Genomic DNA, 14726 nt, shown 5'->3' with positions numbered 1-14726 from the left:
GGGGGGTGTCGCTCCACTGGGTCGTGTGGTGCACATATGTGTTTCCACCATGTTTGACGCCTCCAAGTATGGGCCTGATTGCCCCTGTTAGCAAACACAGCCAGGCAGTCAGACAGCCCCGGGGTGGTCTCCTTTCAGCTAGCCTGAAAACAGAGCACTATAATGTTGCTAGAGATGTGAAGCGATGCAGGGTAGGAAGGGGGTGGGGTAGGATGGAGGTGAGGTAGGATGGAGGTGGGGTAGGACCGAGGTGGGGTAGGATGGAGGTGGTGTAGGATTGGTGAGGTAGGATGGCGGTGGGGTAGGATTGAAGTGTGGTAGGATGGTGAGGTAGGATGGAGGTGGGGTAGGATGGTGAGGTAGGATGGAGGTGGGGTAGGATGGTGCGGTAGGATGGAGGTGGGGTAGGACAGAGGTGGGGTAGGATGATGAGGTAGGATGGAGGTGGGGTAGGATGGTGAGGTAGGATGGAGGTGGGGTAGGACAGAGGTGGGGTAGGATGATGAGGTAGGATGGAGGTGGGGTAGGATGGTGAGGTAGGATGGAGGTGGGGTAGGACGGAAGTGGTGGGGTAGGACAGAGGTGGGGTAGGACGGAGGTGGGGTAGGATTGAGGTGGGGTAGGACGGAGGTGGGGTAGGACAGAGGTGGGGTAGGTTTGAGGTGGGGTAGGACGGAGGTGGGGTAGGATGGTGAGGTAGGATGGAGGTGGGGTAGGATGATGAGGTAGGATAGAGATGAGGTAGGATGGAGGTGGGGTAGGATGGTGAGGTAGGATTGAGGTGGGGTAGGACAGAGGTGGGGTAGGACGGAGGTGGGGTAGGACGGAGGTGGGGTAGGATTGAGGTGGGGTAGGACAGAGGTGGGGTAGGACAGAGGTGGGGTAGGACGGAGGTGGGGTAGGACGGAGGTGGGGTAGGATTGAGGTGGGGTAGGACGGAGGTGGGGTAGGATGGTGAGGTAGGATGGAGGTGGGGTAGTAAGGAGGTGGAGTTGGATGGAGGTAAATTGAGGTGTGCCGAATACAGGACACTTAGGTTGACACCCACAACACTCCTGAATACAGGACACTTAGGTTGACACCGACAACACTCCTGTGTACAGGACATTGAGGTGGACACCCACAACACTCCCACACACACACACACACACGACATCATCCCTACAACACACATCTACCACCTCATAACCCCTAATCACAACCCTGAAGCCTGGACATCAAATGAAGCAAGTAGAAACTAAATATCATCAGGAGTAATTAACACGGTTTCATATGCAAATGTGTTTAATTCAAAAACGACAAAGTCATTATGCTAATATGTGTGTTTCCTTAAGCCGTTGTACAAATATTCACAGCTCCAATCAGAGGGATCAGTATCACCATCTTTTCATCTATTTCCCCCCTTCACTCCTCTCCTCTGTCCTTTCCTTCCCTCGCTCCATCTGTCTGTCCCACACCCTCTGCAGAGATAACCCAGAATTAGCATTATGAAGCTATTTCTAAACTTGAGTAGTGTGTGGGTATGTGCGTGTGTGCGTGTGTGCGTATGTGCGTGTGTGCGTGTGTGTGCGTGTGGTGTGCGTGTGTGCGTGCGCGTGCGTGTGTGCGTGCGCGTGCGTGTGTGCGTGTGTGTGTGTGTGTGTATTCACGCGATGGGCCATGATGCAGCTATTACCCAGGTAGCGTGCTGATTAGGCCTGCTTGGTACTGGAGCGAGACAGGGACCCGGCCCGACTATACACAGAACCGAGGTATGAATATGCAACACCCTGATTGCTTTTCATGATTAAAGCCTATTTAATATGCTAATGAGAGCATGCCAGGTGATTAACAGAGCAATGGGTGGCGGAGGGAAAGAACAGAGAACAGAGGGGAAAAAACGCTGTGGCACATTCAAATACACCTCGTCTCTTGGTGGGTTGGTATTGGAATATAAAGGCTCGCTATTGAGTCTAATGCAATGCTGCTATTAGCATAACTACAGCTACTACTGATACTACTACTGCAATACCACCTACAGCAGGGATACAGCAGGGATAGGGTTCAGGGACACAACACAATCTGAACTCATCATGAGGGGCTGCAGTTGCTCGTGGCCATTTTATTTGTACGTTTTTTAATATTTTTTTTTGTTAATTTCATGCAATTCTACCCATTTTGCCATGAGGCGCAGAGGAAAGTGATCTGTTTTTACAGCTAATTTCCTGCAATGCTACACATTTTGCCATAGGATGGAGGGATATGTTTTCAGTTTTTAATATGATAACTGAATGAGACTGACTAACAAAATCAATGCCCCCCCCCCCCCCCCCGGCTGGTAATTCGACCATAATAACAAGTTTAGATAGCTGGGCGCTAAACTAACTTAGGAATCTAAAAAGATACAGTTGGCTTCAGCTAAATCAGTGACTGACAGAACTAGAGAAATACTGCTGATGTAATAACCACATTTCAAAATTGCACCTTGTGTATTTTACAATTCTAACTCTCCACAGTAAGTTGAGACCCCCACTGAGTAATTTTTATTTGGGGGGGGGGGTGGAATTGATGTGTGCAGTCTGTTATATCTGGTGTAAGTCTCATCTAGTGTCCTGTGGGAATTTAAGTAGGCTCCCTCTAATTCAATTCAATTCAATTTATTGGCATGATGTAACAATGTACATATTGCCAAAGATAATTTTGTATATTTACAATATAAAAAATAAGTAAGAATGAAAATCAAAATTGACAACAGTAACAACAATAACCAAGTGTCAAAATAACCATACATTCAACAATAACAATAAGCATACAGTAGAGGACATGTGCAGGTTGATTGGTCTGTCAGACACTGTCCCTCATCTTATGGCAGGCAGCAATGTAGTGTGCTGCCAACCCACAGTTCTCTGCATCCTCCCCCAACAGGATGGGTAGCCTATCCTCATCAGAGAGGTCTTTGAAAACTTGACATTTGGGGAAATGACACTCTCTAATTGTTTTATATTTTTAACATTTTGTCAGGAAATGCAGCTCCGTCTCAGGTTCTGCTGTTGTGCAGTGGTTGCACAGCCTTTCCTCTACAGGGAGCCAGGTTTTCCTGTGTCTACCCTTCTCAATGGCAAGGCTGTGCTCACTGTGCTCACTAATTCTCTCTCTCTCCCTCCCCTCCCGAAGGACCTGAGCCCTAGGACCATGCCTCAGGACTACCTGGCCTGATGACTCCTGGCTGTCCTCAGTCAATCTAGTCGTGCTGCTGCTCCAGTTTCAACGGTTCTGCCTGCGGTTATGGAACCCTGACCTGTTCACCTGACGTGCTACCATGTCCCGGACCTGCTGTTTTGGACTCTCTCTCTACCGTACCTGCTGTCTCTAACTCTTGAGTGATCGGCTATGAAAAGCCAGCTGACATTTACTCCTGAGGTGCTGACCTGTTGCACCCTCGACAACTACTGTCATTATTATTATCTGACCCTGCTGGTCATCTATGAACATTTGAACATCTTGGCCATGTTCTGTTATAATCTCCACCCGGCACAGCCAGAAGAGGAATGGCCACACCTCGTAGCCTGGTTCCTCTCTAGGTTTCTTCCTAGTTTTTGGCCTTTCTAGGGAGTTTTTCCTAGCCACTGTGCTTCTACACCTGCATTGGTTGCTGTTTTGGGGTTTTAGGCTGGGTTTCTGTACAGCACTTTGTTACATCAGCTGATGTAAGAAGGGCTTTATAAATACATTAGATTGATTGATTGATCCTTCAGAAGAGGGGCCAGCAGTGCCCTACAGTAACTACATAATTCACTACTGCAAACAAGACAGTAAATTCCATAATGTTCAACATTTCAGCCTAGTTCACAGTGTAGTCCTCTAGAGACGTATCTCAGCCCAGGCAGATCAAAGATGGATGGGTAGAGAGAGAGAATCATTAAATATTCACACAGAGTGTGTGTGTGCGTGTTTCTGTGTGCGTGTGTCTTTGTCTGTGTGTCTGTGTCTGTGTAACTGTGTCTGTGTTTCTGTGTGTGTGTCTATGTATGTGTCTGTGTGTGTCTGTGTGTCTGTGTGTGTGTGTGTGTGTGGCTGTGTGTGTGTGTGTGTGTGTGTGTGTGTGTGTGTGTGTGTGTGTGTGTGTGTGTGTGTGTGTGTGTGTGTGTGTGTGTGTGTGTGTGTGTGTGTCTGTGTGTCTGTGTGTGTGGCTGTGGCTGTGTCTGTGTCTGTGTGTGTGTGTGTGTGTGTGTGCGGGTGTGTGGTGGTGATGTCTCGGTGCACATCCAGAGGGGATATGAGGCGTCTGGAGATGGGTTCAAAGCCAGGCCAGGGTCGTCGTGGCGACGGCAGCGCTCCCTTAGCGACAGCCGTGCGCTGTCTGATGACACTCATCATTCTTCACACACACAATGCTCACAAATATCTCAACCACACACACACACCGCTCACACAGGGTTTACATCAGCTTGAGAAATGAAGACATTGAGAAGCCATTTTTCATCCCAACATCATCTATGTGTGTGTGTGTGTGTGTGTGTGTGTGTGTGTGTGTGTGTGTGTGTGTGTGTGTGTGTGTGTGTGTGTGTGTATGTGTGTGTTTGTGTTCAGTTAAATGTGCTAGCCTCACAACATCTTTGCAGTGTAAGCTGCGTACTGACTCAGTACAAGGCCGAGGCAGGATGTTACAAAAAGAAACCAACTGTGGTTTCAGACAGGAGAGGAGGGGGTTGAAGTGTATTTCTGAGTGTGTGCGTGTGGGCAGCTTGTTTCACATGCCTGACTGTGTGAGTGCAGACAGTCCCTATCTAAAACTGTCCCCATAGGAGAACCTTTTGAAAAACTATTTTGGATCCATGCAGAACTCTTTAGATTCCAGGTAGAACCCTTTTGGATCCAGGTAGAACCCTTTAGGTTCCAGGTAGAACCCTTTTGGATCCAGGTAGAACCCTTTTGGATCCAGGTAGAACCCTTTAGATTCCAGGTAGAACCCTTTTGGATCCAGGTAGAACCCTTTAGGTTCCAGGTAGAACCCTTTTGGATCCAGGTAGAACCCTTTTGGATCCAGGTAGAACCCTTTAGATTCCAGGTAGAACCCTTTTGGATCCAGGTAGAACCCTTTAGATTCCAGGTAGAACCCTTTTGGATCCAGGTAGAACCCTTTAGGTTCCAGGTAGAACCCTTTTGGATCCAGGTAGAACCCTTTTGGATCCAGGTAGAACCCTTTTGGATCCAGGTAGAACCCTTTAGATTCCAGGTAGAACCCTTTTGGATCCAGGTAGAACCCTTTTGGATCCAGGTAGAACCCTTTTGGATCCAGGTAGAACCCTTTAGATTCCAGGTAGAACCCTTTTGGATCCAGGTAGAACCCTTTTGGATCCAGGTAGAACCCTTTTGGATCCAGGTAGAACCCTTTAGATTCCAGGTAGAACCCTTTTGGATCCAGGTAGAACCCTTTTGGATCCAGGTAGAACCCTTTAGGTTCAAGGTAGAATCCTTTTTGGGATGTACGTAGAACCTTTTCCACATAATGGTTCTACCTGGAACCAAAAAGGGATCTACCGGGATCCAAAGGGGTTCTTCAAAGGGTTCTCCTATGGGGACGGTTTTAGACAGGAACTGTCTGCATACATACAGGCAGGCATGAAAAACAAGCTGCCCACAATCAGAAATACACCTTAGCCCCTCCTCTTCTGTCTGAAACAACTAACGGTTGGTTTCCTTTTGTTACATCCTGCCTCGGCCTTGTTCTGTGTCATTATGCAGAGGAACCCCATTCTACTAAGATGTGTGTGTGTGTGTGTGTGTGTGGGGGGGGGGGGGGGGGGTTCATGTGCATGCCATGCCTGCATTTATGCATTTGTATGAGTGCGTGCATGACAGATCAGGTCAGCTGTTCTCCCTAACTAACTGCAGTGCTCTGTTCTGCCCTCTAAATCAGGACTGCCCAACACTCTTCCTGGAGATCTACTGTCCTGTAGGTTTTCAGTCCAACCCCCTTCCTGGAGATCTATTGTCCTGTAGGTTATCAGTCCATCCCTCTTCCTGGAGATCTATTGTCCTGTAGGTTTTCAGTCCATCCCTCTTCCTGGAGATCTATTGTCCTGGAGGTTTTCAGTCCATCCCTAATTTAGCATATCTGATTCAGCTAGTTAAGTTCTTGTTGAGCAGCTAATTAGTTTAATCAGGTGTGTTAAATTAGGGATGGACTGATAACCTAAAGGACAGTAGATCTCCAGGAAGAGGGTTGGACTGAAAACCTACAGGACAATAGATCTCCAGGAAGAGGGATGAACTGATAACCTAAAGGACAGTAGATCTCCAGGAAGAGTGTTGGACTGAAAACCTACAGGACAGTAGATCTCCAGGAAGAGGGATAGACTGATAACCTACAGGACAGTAGATCTCCAGGAAGAGGGTTGGACTGATAACCTACAGGACAGTAGATCTCCAGGAAGAGGGATGGACTGATAACCTACAGGACAGTAGCTCTCCAGGAAGAGGGTTGGACTGAAAACCTACAGGACAATAGATCTCCAGGAAGAGGGATGGACTGAAAACCTACATGACAATAGATCTCCAGGAAGAGGGTTGGACTGAAAACCTACAGGACAGTAGATCTCCAGGAAGATGGTTGGACTGATAACCTACAGGACAGTAGATCTCCAGGAAGAGGGATGGACTGATAACCTACAGGACAGTAGATCTCCAGGAAGAGGGATGGACTGATAACCTACAGGACAGTAGATCTCCAGGAAGAGGGATGGACTGATAACCTACAGGACAGTAGATCTCCAGGAAGAGGGATGGACTGATAACCTACAGGACAGTAGATCTCCAGGAAGAGGGTTGGACTGAAAACCTACAGGAAAATTGATCTCCAGGAAGAGGGATGGACTGAAAACCTACAGGTACAATAGATCTCCAGGAAGAGGGTTGGACTGATAACCTACAGGACAGTAGATCTCCAGGAAGAGGGATGGACTGATAACCTACAGGACAGTAGATCTCCAGGAAGAGGGATGGACTGAAAACCTACAGGACAATAGATCTCCAGGAAGAGGGATGGACTGATAACCTACAGGACAGTTTATCTCCAGGAAGAGTGTTGGGCAGCGCTGGTCTATAGCATGTTTCCCTTCCTCACCTCCACCGCAGGCACTACGATGTGCTCTGTTCTGTCTGGCAGCCATGCTGGATATAATTAGCCCTTTTAAACATCATCTGGTTTGGCTGAAACTTAAGAAGAAGTCTCTAAGTGTTGAGTAAAGCTTGAAACGCTCTTCAGCTGTTTCATTAATTAATTCAGCCCTGGAGTGCTTCATTGTCCTGCATTCCCATAGATAAGGTTGACTTTTCCTCCGGTGAAATAAATCAAGGGAAGGTCACTGTAATACTGTGGAAGCAGAAGAAAGGCATAAAACTGTGTGAGTCGGTGGGATTCTGACTCTGATTCTGACTAAATGTGAGTTTTGGATGAACTCAAATGAGTATATGACTCTGTCTGCTATAGGTTTAGTTGTGTAGGTTCTTTGTCTGCTATAGGTTGAGTTGTGTAGGAGGACAGTATATTTCTCTCTGTCTGCTATAGGTAGAGTTGTGTAGCTTCTCTGTCTGCTATAGGTTGAGTTGTGTAGGAGGACAGTATATTTCTCTCTGTCTGCTATAGGTTGAGTTGTGTAGGTTATCTGTCTGCTATAGGTTGAGTTGTGTAGGAGGACAGTATATTTCTCTCTGTCTGCTATAGGTAGAGTTGTGTAGCTTCTCTGTCTGCTATAGGTTGAGTTGTGTAGGAGGACAGTATATTTTTATCTGTCTGCTATAGTTTGAGTTGTGTAGGTGCTCTGTCTGCTATAGGTTGAGTTGTGTAGGAGGACAGTATATTTCTCTCTGTCTGCTATAGGTTGAGTTGTGTAGGAGGACAGTATATTTTTTCTCTGTCTGCTATAGTTTGAGTTGTGTAGGTTCTCTGTCTGCTATAGGTTGAGTTGTGTAGGAGGACAGTATATTTATCTGTCTGCTATAGGTTGAGTTGTGTAGGAGGACAGTATATTTCTCTCTGTCTGCTATAGGTTGAGTTGTGTAGGTTCTCTGTCTGCTATAGGTTGAGTTGTGTAGGAGGACAGTATATTTATCTCTGTCTGCTATAGGTATAGTTGTGTAGCTTCTCTGTCTGCTATAGGTTGAGTTGTGTAGGAGGACAGTATATTTTTTCTCTGTCTGCTATAGTTTGAGTTGTGTAGGTTCTCTGTCTGCTATAGGTTGAGTTGTGTAGGAGGACAGTATATTTCTCTCTGTCTGCTATAGGTTGAGTTGTGTAGGAGGGCAGTATATTTTTTCTCTGTCTGCTATAGTTTGAGTTGTGTAGGTTCTCTGTCTGCTATAGGTTGAGTTGTGTAGGAGGACAGTATATTTATCTGTCTGCTATAGGTTGAGTTGTGTAGGAGGACAGTATATTTCTCTCTGTCTGCTATAGGTTGAGTTGTGTAGGAGGACAGTATATTTCTCTGTCTGCTATAGGTTGAGTTGTGTAGGAGGACAGTATATTTCTCTCTGTCTGCTATAGGTTGAGTTGTGTAGGAGGACAGTATATTTTCCTCTGTCTGCTATAGGTTGAGTTGTGTAGGTTCTCTGTCTGCTATAGGTTGAGTTGTGTAGGAGGACAGTATATTTCTCTGTCTGCTATAGGTTGAGTTGTGTAGCTTCTCTGTCTGCTATAGGTTGAGTTGTGTAGGAGGACAGTATATTTATCTCTGTCTGCTATAGGTTGAGTTGTGTAGGAGGACAGTATATTTCTCTGTCTGCTATAGGTTGAGTTGTGTAGGAATACAGTCTTTCCCATCATATATATGGGCTGCCTAAGGCCGCTCTGCATATTTAGAATTTGAGTTATTATTCCCCAACTTCCCGATTCTACTATCTCCAGTCTACCAGTTTAGGTTCCGAAAGTAGTGACTATATTAGTAACTTTGTGACCTCTATAGTAGTGACTGTGTGGCCTCTATAGTAGTGACTGTGCGGCCTCTATAGTAGTGACTGTGTGGCCTCTATAGTAGTGACGGTGTGGCCTCTATAGTAGTGACTGTGTGGTCTCTATAGTAGTGACGGTGTGGCCTCTATAGTAGTTACTGTGTGTACTCTATAGTAGTGACTGTGTGGCCTCTATAGTAGTGACTGTGTGGCCTCTATAGTAGTGACTGTGTGGCTTCTACAGTAGTGACTGTGTGGCCTCTATACTAGTGACTGTGTGGCCTCTATAGTAATGACTGTGTGACCTCTATAGTAGTGACTGTATGGCCTCTATGGTAGTGACTGTGTGACCTCTATAGTACTGACTGTGTGGCCTCTATAGTATTGACTGTGTGGCCTCTATAGTAGGGACTGTGTGACCTCTATAGTAGTGACTGTGTGGCCTCTATAGTAGTGACTGTGTGGCCTCTATAGTAGTGACTATGTGGCCTCTAGAGTAGTGACTGTGTGGCCTCTATAGTAGTGACTGTGTGGCCTCTATAGTAGTGACCGTGTGGCCTCTATAGTAGTGACTGTGTGGGCTCTATAGGAGTGACTATGTGGCCTCTATAGTAGTGACTGTGTGGCCTCTATAGTAGTGACTGTGTAACCTCTATAGTAGTGACTGTGTGACCTCTATAGTAGTGACTGTGTGACCTCTATAGTAGTGACTGTGTGGCCTCTATAGTAGTGACCGTGTGGCCTCTATAGTAGTGACTGTGTGGCCTCTATAGTAGTGACTGTGTGGCCTCTATAGTAGTGACTGTGTGGCCTCTATAGTAGTGACTGTGTGGCTTCTATAGTAGTGACTGTGTGGCCTCTATACTAGTGACTGTGTGGCCTCTATAGTAATGACTGTGTGACCTCTATAGTAGTGACTGTATGGCCTCTATGGTAGTGACTGTGTGACCTCTATAGTAGCGACTGTGTGGCCTCTATAGTAGTGACTGTGTGGCCTCTATAGTAGTGACTGTGTGGCCTCTATAGTATTGACTGTGTGGGCTCTATAGAAGTGACTATGTGGCCTCTATAGTAGTGACTGTGTTTGCCTCTATAGTAGTGACTGTGCAACCTCTATAGTAGTGACTGTGTGACCTCTATAGTAGTGACTGTGTGACCTCTAAAGTAGTGACTGTGTGGCCTCTATAGTAGTGACCGTGTGGCCTCTATAGTAGTGACTGTGTGGCCTCTATAATAGTGACTGTGTGGCCTCTATAGTAGTGACTGTGTGGCCTCTATAGTAGTGACTGTGTGGGCTCTATAGTAGTGACTGTGTGGCCTCTAAAGTAGTGACTGTGTGGGCTCTATAGTAGTGACTGTGTGGTCTCTATGGTAGTGACTGTGTGGGCTCTATAGCAGTGACTGTGTGGCCTCTATAGTAGTGACTGTGTGGGCTCTATAGTAGTGACTGTGTGGCCTCTAAAGTAGTGACTGTGTGGGTTCTATAGTAGTGACTGTGTGTTCTCTATGGTAGTGACTGTGTGGGCTCTATAGCAGTGACTGTGTGGGCGCTATAGTAGTGACTGTGTGGCCTCTATAGTAGTGACTGTGAGGCCTCTATAGTAGTGACTGTGTGGCCTCTATAGTAGTGACTGTGGGGCCTCTATAGTAGTGACTGTGTGGGCTATATAGTAGTGACTGTGTGGGCTCTATGGTAGTGACTGTGTGACCTCTATAGTAGTGACTGTGTGGCCTCTATAGTAGTGACTGTGTGGGCTCTATAGTAGTGACTGTGTGGCCTCTATAGTAGTGACTGTGTGGCCTCTATAGTGGTTCCTGTGTGACTTCTATAGTAGTGACTGTGTGGCCTCTATACTAGTGACTGTGTGACCTCTATAGTAGTGACTGTGTGGGCTCTATAGTAGTGACTGTGTGGCCTCTATAGTAGTGACGGTTTTGAATCTATAGTAGTGACTGTGTGGCATCTATAGTGGTGACTGTGTGACCTCTATAGTAGTGACCGTGTGGCCTCTATAGTAGTGACTGTGTGACCTCTATAGTAGTGACTGTGTGGCCTCTATAGTAGTGACTGTGTGGCCTCTATAGTAGTGACTGTGTGACCTCTATAGTAGTGACTGTGTGGCCTCTATAGTGGTGACTGTGTGACCTCTATAGTAGTGACTGTGTGACCTCTATAGTAGTGACTGTGTGACATCTATAGTAGTGACTGTGTGACCTCTATAGTAGTGACTGTGTGGCCTCTATAGTAGTGACTGTGTGACCTCTATAGTAGTGACTGTGTGGCCTCTATAGTGGTGACTGTGTGACCTCTATAGTAGTGACTGTGTGACCTCTATAGTAGTGACTGTGTGGCATCTATAGTAGTGACTGTGTGGCCTCTATAGTAGTGACTGTGTGGCCTCTATAGTAGTGACTGTGTGGCCTCTATAGTAGTGACTGTGTGACCTCTATAGTAGTGACTGTGTGGCATCTATAGTGGTGACTGTGTGGCCTCTATAGTAGTGACTGTGTGACCTCTATAGTAGTGACTGTGTGGCATCTATAGTAGTGACTGTGTGGCCTCTATAGTAGTGACTGTGTGGCCTCTATAGTAGTGACTGTGTGGCCTCTATAGTAGTGACTGTGTGACCTCTATAGTAGTGACTGTGTGGCATCTATAGTGGTGACTGTGTGGCCTCTATAGTAGTGACTGTGTGGCCTTTTAACTTTGAGCTTGTAACCCCTGCAGCTCCACATGCTGATACTAAACAGACTCTTTAAACCAGATGAATGGTCCTATATCCTCTTTATTAATCCTCTTCTCTGCACCTCCCAGCCACAGCATTTTAATCAGCTTTCTTAACCTTCTGGTGCGGCAGAATGTCCTTATGAACACACACAGGGCCTGGCAACGACTCCGCTGTCACGTCCTGGCACAATTGGTTTCAGCAGCAGGGATCCTCCAGGCAGCTTCAGAGCTGGGGCTGCGTAGCGGTGTCTGCTATAGGTTGAGTTGTGTAGGAGGACAGTATATTTCTCTGTCTGCTATAGGTTGAGTTGTGTAGGAATACAGTCTTTCCCACACATGTGTGTGTGTGTGTGTGTGTGTGTGTGTGTGTGTGTGTGTGTGTGTGTGTGTGTGTGTGTGTGTGTGTGTGTGTGTGTGTGTGTGTGTGTGTGTGTGTGTGTGTGCGTGTGTGTGTGCTTAATCGAGTGTCAAAACTCACACTGCACTTGATGCCAAACATGTGTGTATTTGTCTTTATAAACCCACATATTCTGTCTCTACTCCTTCAAAGCGTTTTAAACAGAGCCAGACCAATTGTATTCAGACTTCCAGGTTCCTACCTGTGCTCCCTCTTTCCTGCTTGGGACAGATTCCTTTAGCGGGCGTCAGCCTCCTCTCCTCTTCTTCATCCCCATGTGGGGTCACCTGCACCCCCACCTCCACTGGCACCGCCCCTCCTCGTGCCAAGATGGGGGTCCCCCTCTGGCCCGGTTTGGAGAACCCCCCAGGGGCGCGGACTCCTCCACTGCACAGTCTCCTTTTGTGTTCTATGAAGACCAGGATGTCTCCCAGGAGGAAGTTGGTCTGGCACCTCCCACAGGTCAGGAGGTCATGCTCCCCTGGCCCTGCCCTCCTCAGAGTGGGAGTGAGGCTGGGAGTGGATGGCTCCGGGGGGCGAGTTCCCACCCCCGACTCAAGATTGGCCTCGGCTGTGGCAAGAAGAAAGGGCGAGGAGAGAGGCGACAGGAGAGAGGAGAGATGAGAGATGAGAGGAGAGATGAGAGGAGAGAGGAAAGATGAGAGGAGAGATGAGAGGAGAGAGGTGAGAGCAGAGACGAGACAGGAGAGACGAGAGACGAGACAGGGGAGAGGAGAGTGGGGAGGAGAGAGGAGAGAGGAGAGATGAGAGATGAGAGGAGAGATGAGAGGAGAGAGGAGAGATGAGACAGGAGAGATGAGAGGAGAGAGGAGAGATGAGAGGAGAGATGAGAGACGAGACAGGAGAGAGGAGAGAGGAGAAATGAGAGAGGACAGAGGAGAGACGAGACAGGAGAGAGGAGAGAGGAGAGAGGATAGACGAGACAGGAGAGAGGAGAGAGGAGAGAGGAGAGACGAGACAGGAGAGGGGAGAGAGGAGAGACGAGACAGGAGAGAGGAGAGATGAGACAGGAGAGAGGAGAGAGGAGAAATGAGAGACGAGACAGGAGAGATGAGAGGAGAGAGGAGAGATGAGAGGAGAGAGGAGAGACGAGAGGAGAGAGGAGAGACGAGACAGGAGAGATGAGAGAGGACAGAGGAGAGACGAGAGAGGAGAGAGGAGAGACGAGACAGGAGAGAGGAGAGAGGAGAGACGAGAGACGAGACAGGAGAGAGGAGAAATGAGAGACGAGACAGGAGAGATGAGAGGAGAGAGGAGAGGAGAGAGGAGAGAGGAGAGAGGAGAAATGAGAGAGGACAGAGGAGAGACGAGAGGAGAGATGAGAGGAGAGAGGAGAGAGGAGAAATGAGAGAGGACAGAGGAGAGACGAGAGGAGAGATGAGAGGAGAGAGGAGAAATGAGAGAGGACAGAGGAGAGACGAGAGGAGAGATGAGAGGAGAGAGGAGAGAGGAGAAATGAGAGAGGACAGAGGAGAGACGAGACAGGAGAGAGGAGAGATGAGACAGGAGAGAGGAGAGAGGAGAAATGAGAGAGGACAGAGGAGAGACGAGACACGAGAGAGGAGAGAGGAGAGAGGAGAGGAGAGATGAGAGGAGAGAGGAGAGATGAGAGGAGAAATGAGAGAGGACAGAGGAGAGACGAGACAGGAGAGAGGAGAGATGAGACAGGAGAGAGGAGAGAGGAGAAATGAGAGAGGACAGAGGAGAGACGAGACACGAGAGAGGAGAGAGGAGAGAGGAGAGAGGAGAGGAGAGATGAGAGGAGAGAGGAGAGATGAGAGGAGAAATGAGAGAGGACAGAGGAGAGACGAGACAGGAGAGAGGAGAGACGAGACAGGAGAGAGGAGAGAGGAGAGACGAGACAGGAGAGAGGAGAGAGGAGAGAGGAGATGTCAATCATAGTGTAATCATCAAACAGTTCTAGAACATGTTACATCTGATTGTCTGCAGCACAAACTGTAAAAAAAAAAAGAAAAAAAAAAAGACCACAAAACACCACATCTAGAGTCAATCAAAAATTACATGAACATGTTTTTCATGTTTTAAATAACGTTACCTGCAAAATCCCATATTTCCATAAGACCATAAATCATTTGCTTGATGCTTATCGTGATGTTTACTCACATCACACAACCATGGAGCTGTACTGATGTGACCGTGCCGTAACAGATTAGCCAACCAAACACCTGAGAGCTTCAGTCTTTATCTGTGAGTTGAGATCAGTGAGTTAAGGTGTGGCTGACACATGATGAGTATAAAGCCATGAACCGTTTCACAGCGGTCGATGGGTTTCCGGTGCAGCTCTCTGCACTAGTTTCTGCTGTATGTTAGTATTTGCACCACATGGAAACCTCATTACAAGTATTACATAGTGTCGGCCACATCCACCCTCCCAACAGACGTGTTTATGTGGGGTGGGGGAGGGGGACAGGGGAGGGGGAGTTTGGGGGAACGTGTGTGTGTGTGTGTGTGTGTGTGTGTGTGTGTGTGTGTGTGTGTGTGTGTGTGTGTGTGTGTGTGTGTGTGTGTGTGTGTGTGTGTGTGTGTGTGTGTGTGTGTGCGTGCGTGCGTGCGTGCGTGTGTGTGTGCGTGCGTGTGTGTGCGTGCGTGTGTGTGTGTGTGCGTGCGTGTGTGTGTGTGTGTGTGTGTGTG

General features: G+C 47.6%; 1 protein-coding gene across 2 annotated transcripts in view; it reads right to left on the bottom strand.

Moving 5' to 3' along the window:
- LOC110522576 (B-cell lymphoma/leukemia 11B) overlaps nucleotides 1–14726 on the bottom strand; it is a 58269-nt gene that overhangs the window by 28821 nt on the left and 14722 nt on the right. The window contains exons 1-2 of one of the 2 annotated variants that reach the window (XM_036976217.2): nucleotides 14131–14398; nucleotides 12256–12624 (exon numbers count right to left, since the gene is read on the bottom strand). In XM_036976217.2, the coding sequence (XP_036832112.2) occupies nucleotides 12256–12624; nucleotides 14131–14167 (406 nt within the window). In that variant the 5' untranslated portion in view covers nucleotides 14168–14398. Of the gene's footprint in view, nucleotides 1–12255; nucleotides 12625–14130; nucleotides 14399–14726 lie in introns of those variants that run through there. The other variant, XM_090233504.1, reaches the window with a different exon arrangement.

Source organism: Oncorhynchus mykiss, chromosome 4 (genome assembly GCF_057628025.1).
Source record: "Oncorhynchus mykiss isolate SJ-2025 chromosome 4, ASM5762802v1, whole genome shotgun sequence".
NCBI classification, from domain to species: Eukaryota; Metazoa; Chordata; class Actinopteri; order Salmoniformes; family Salmonidae; genus Oncorhynchus; species Oncorhynchus mykiss.
Note: the sequence above shows the minus strand (reverse complement) of the source record. Positions and strands in the feature narration are given on the sequence as shown.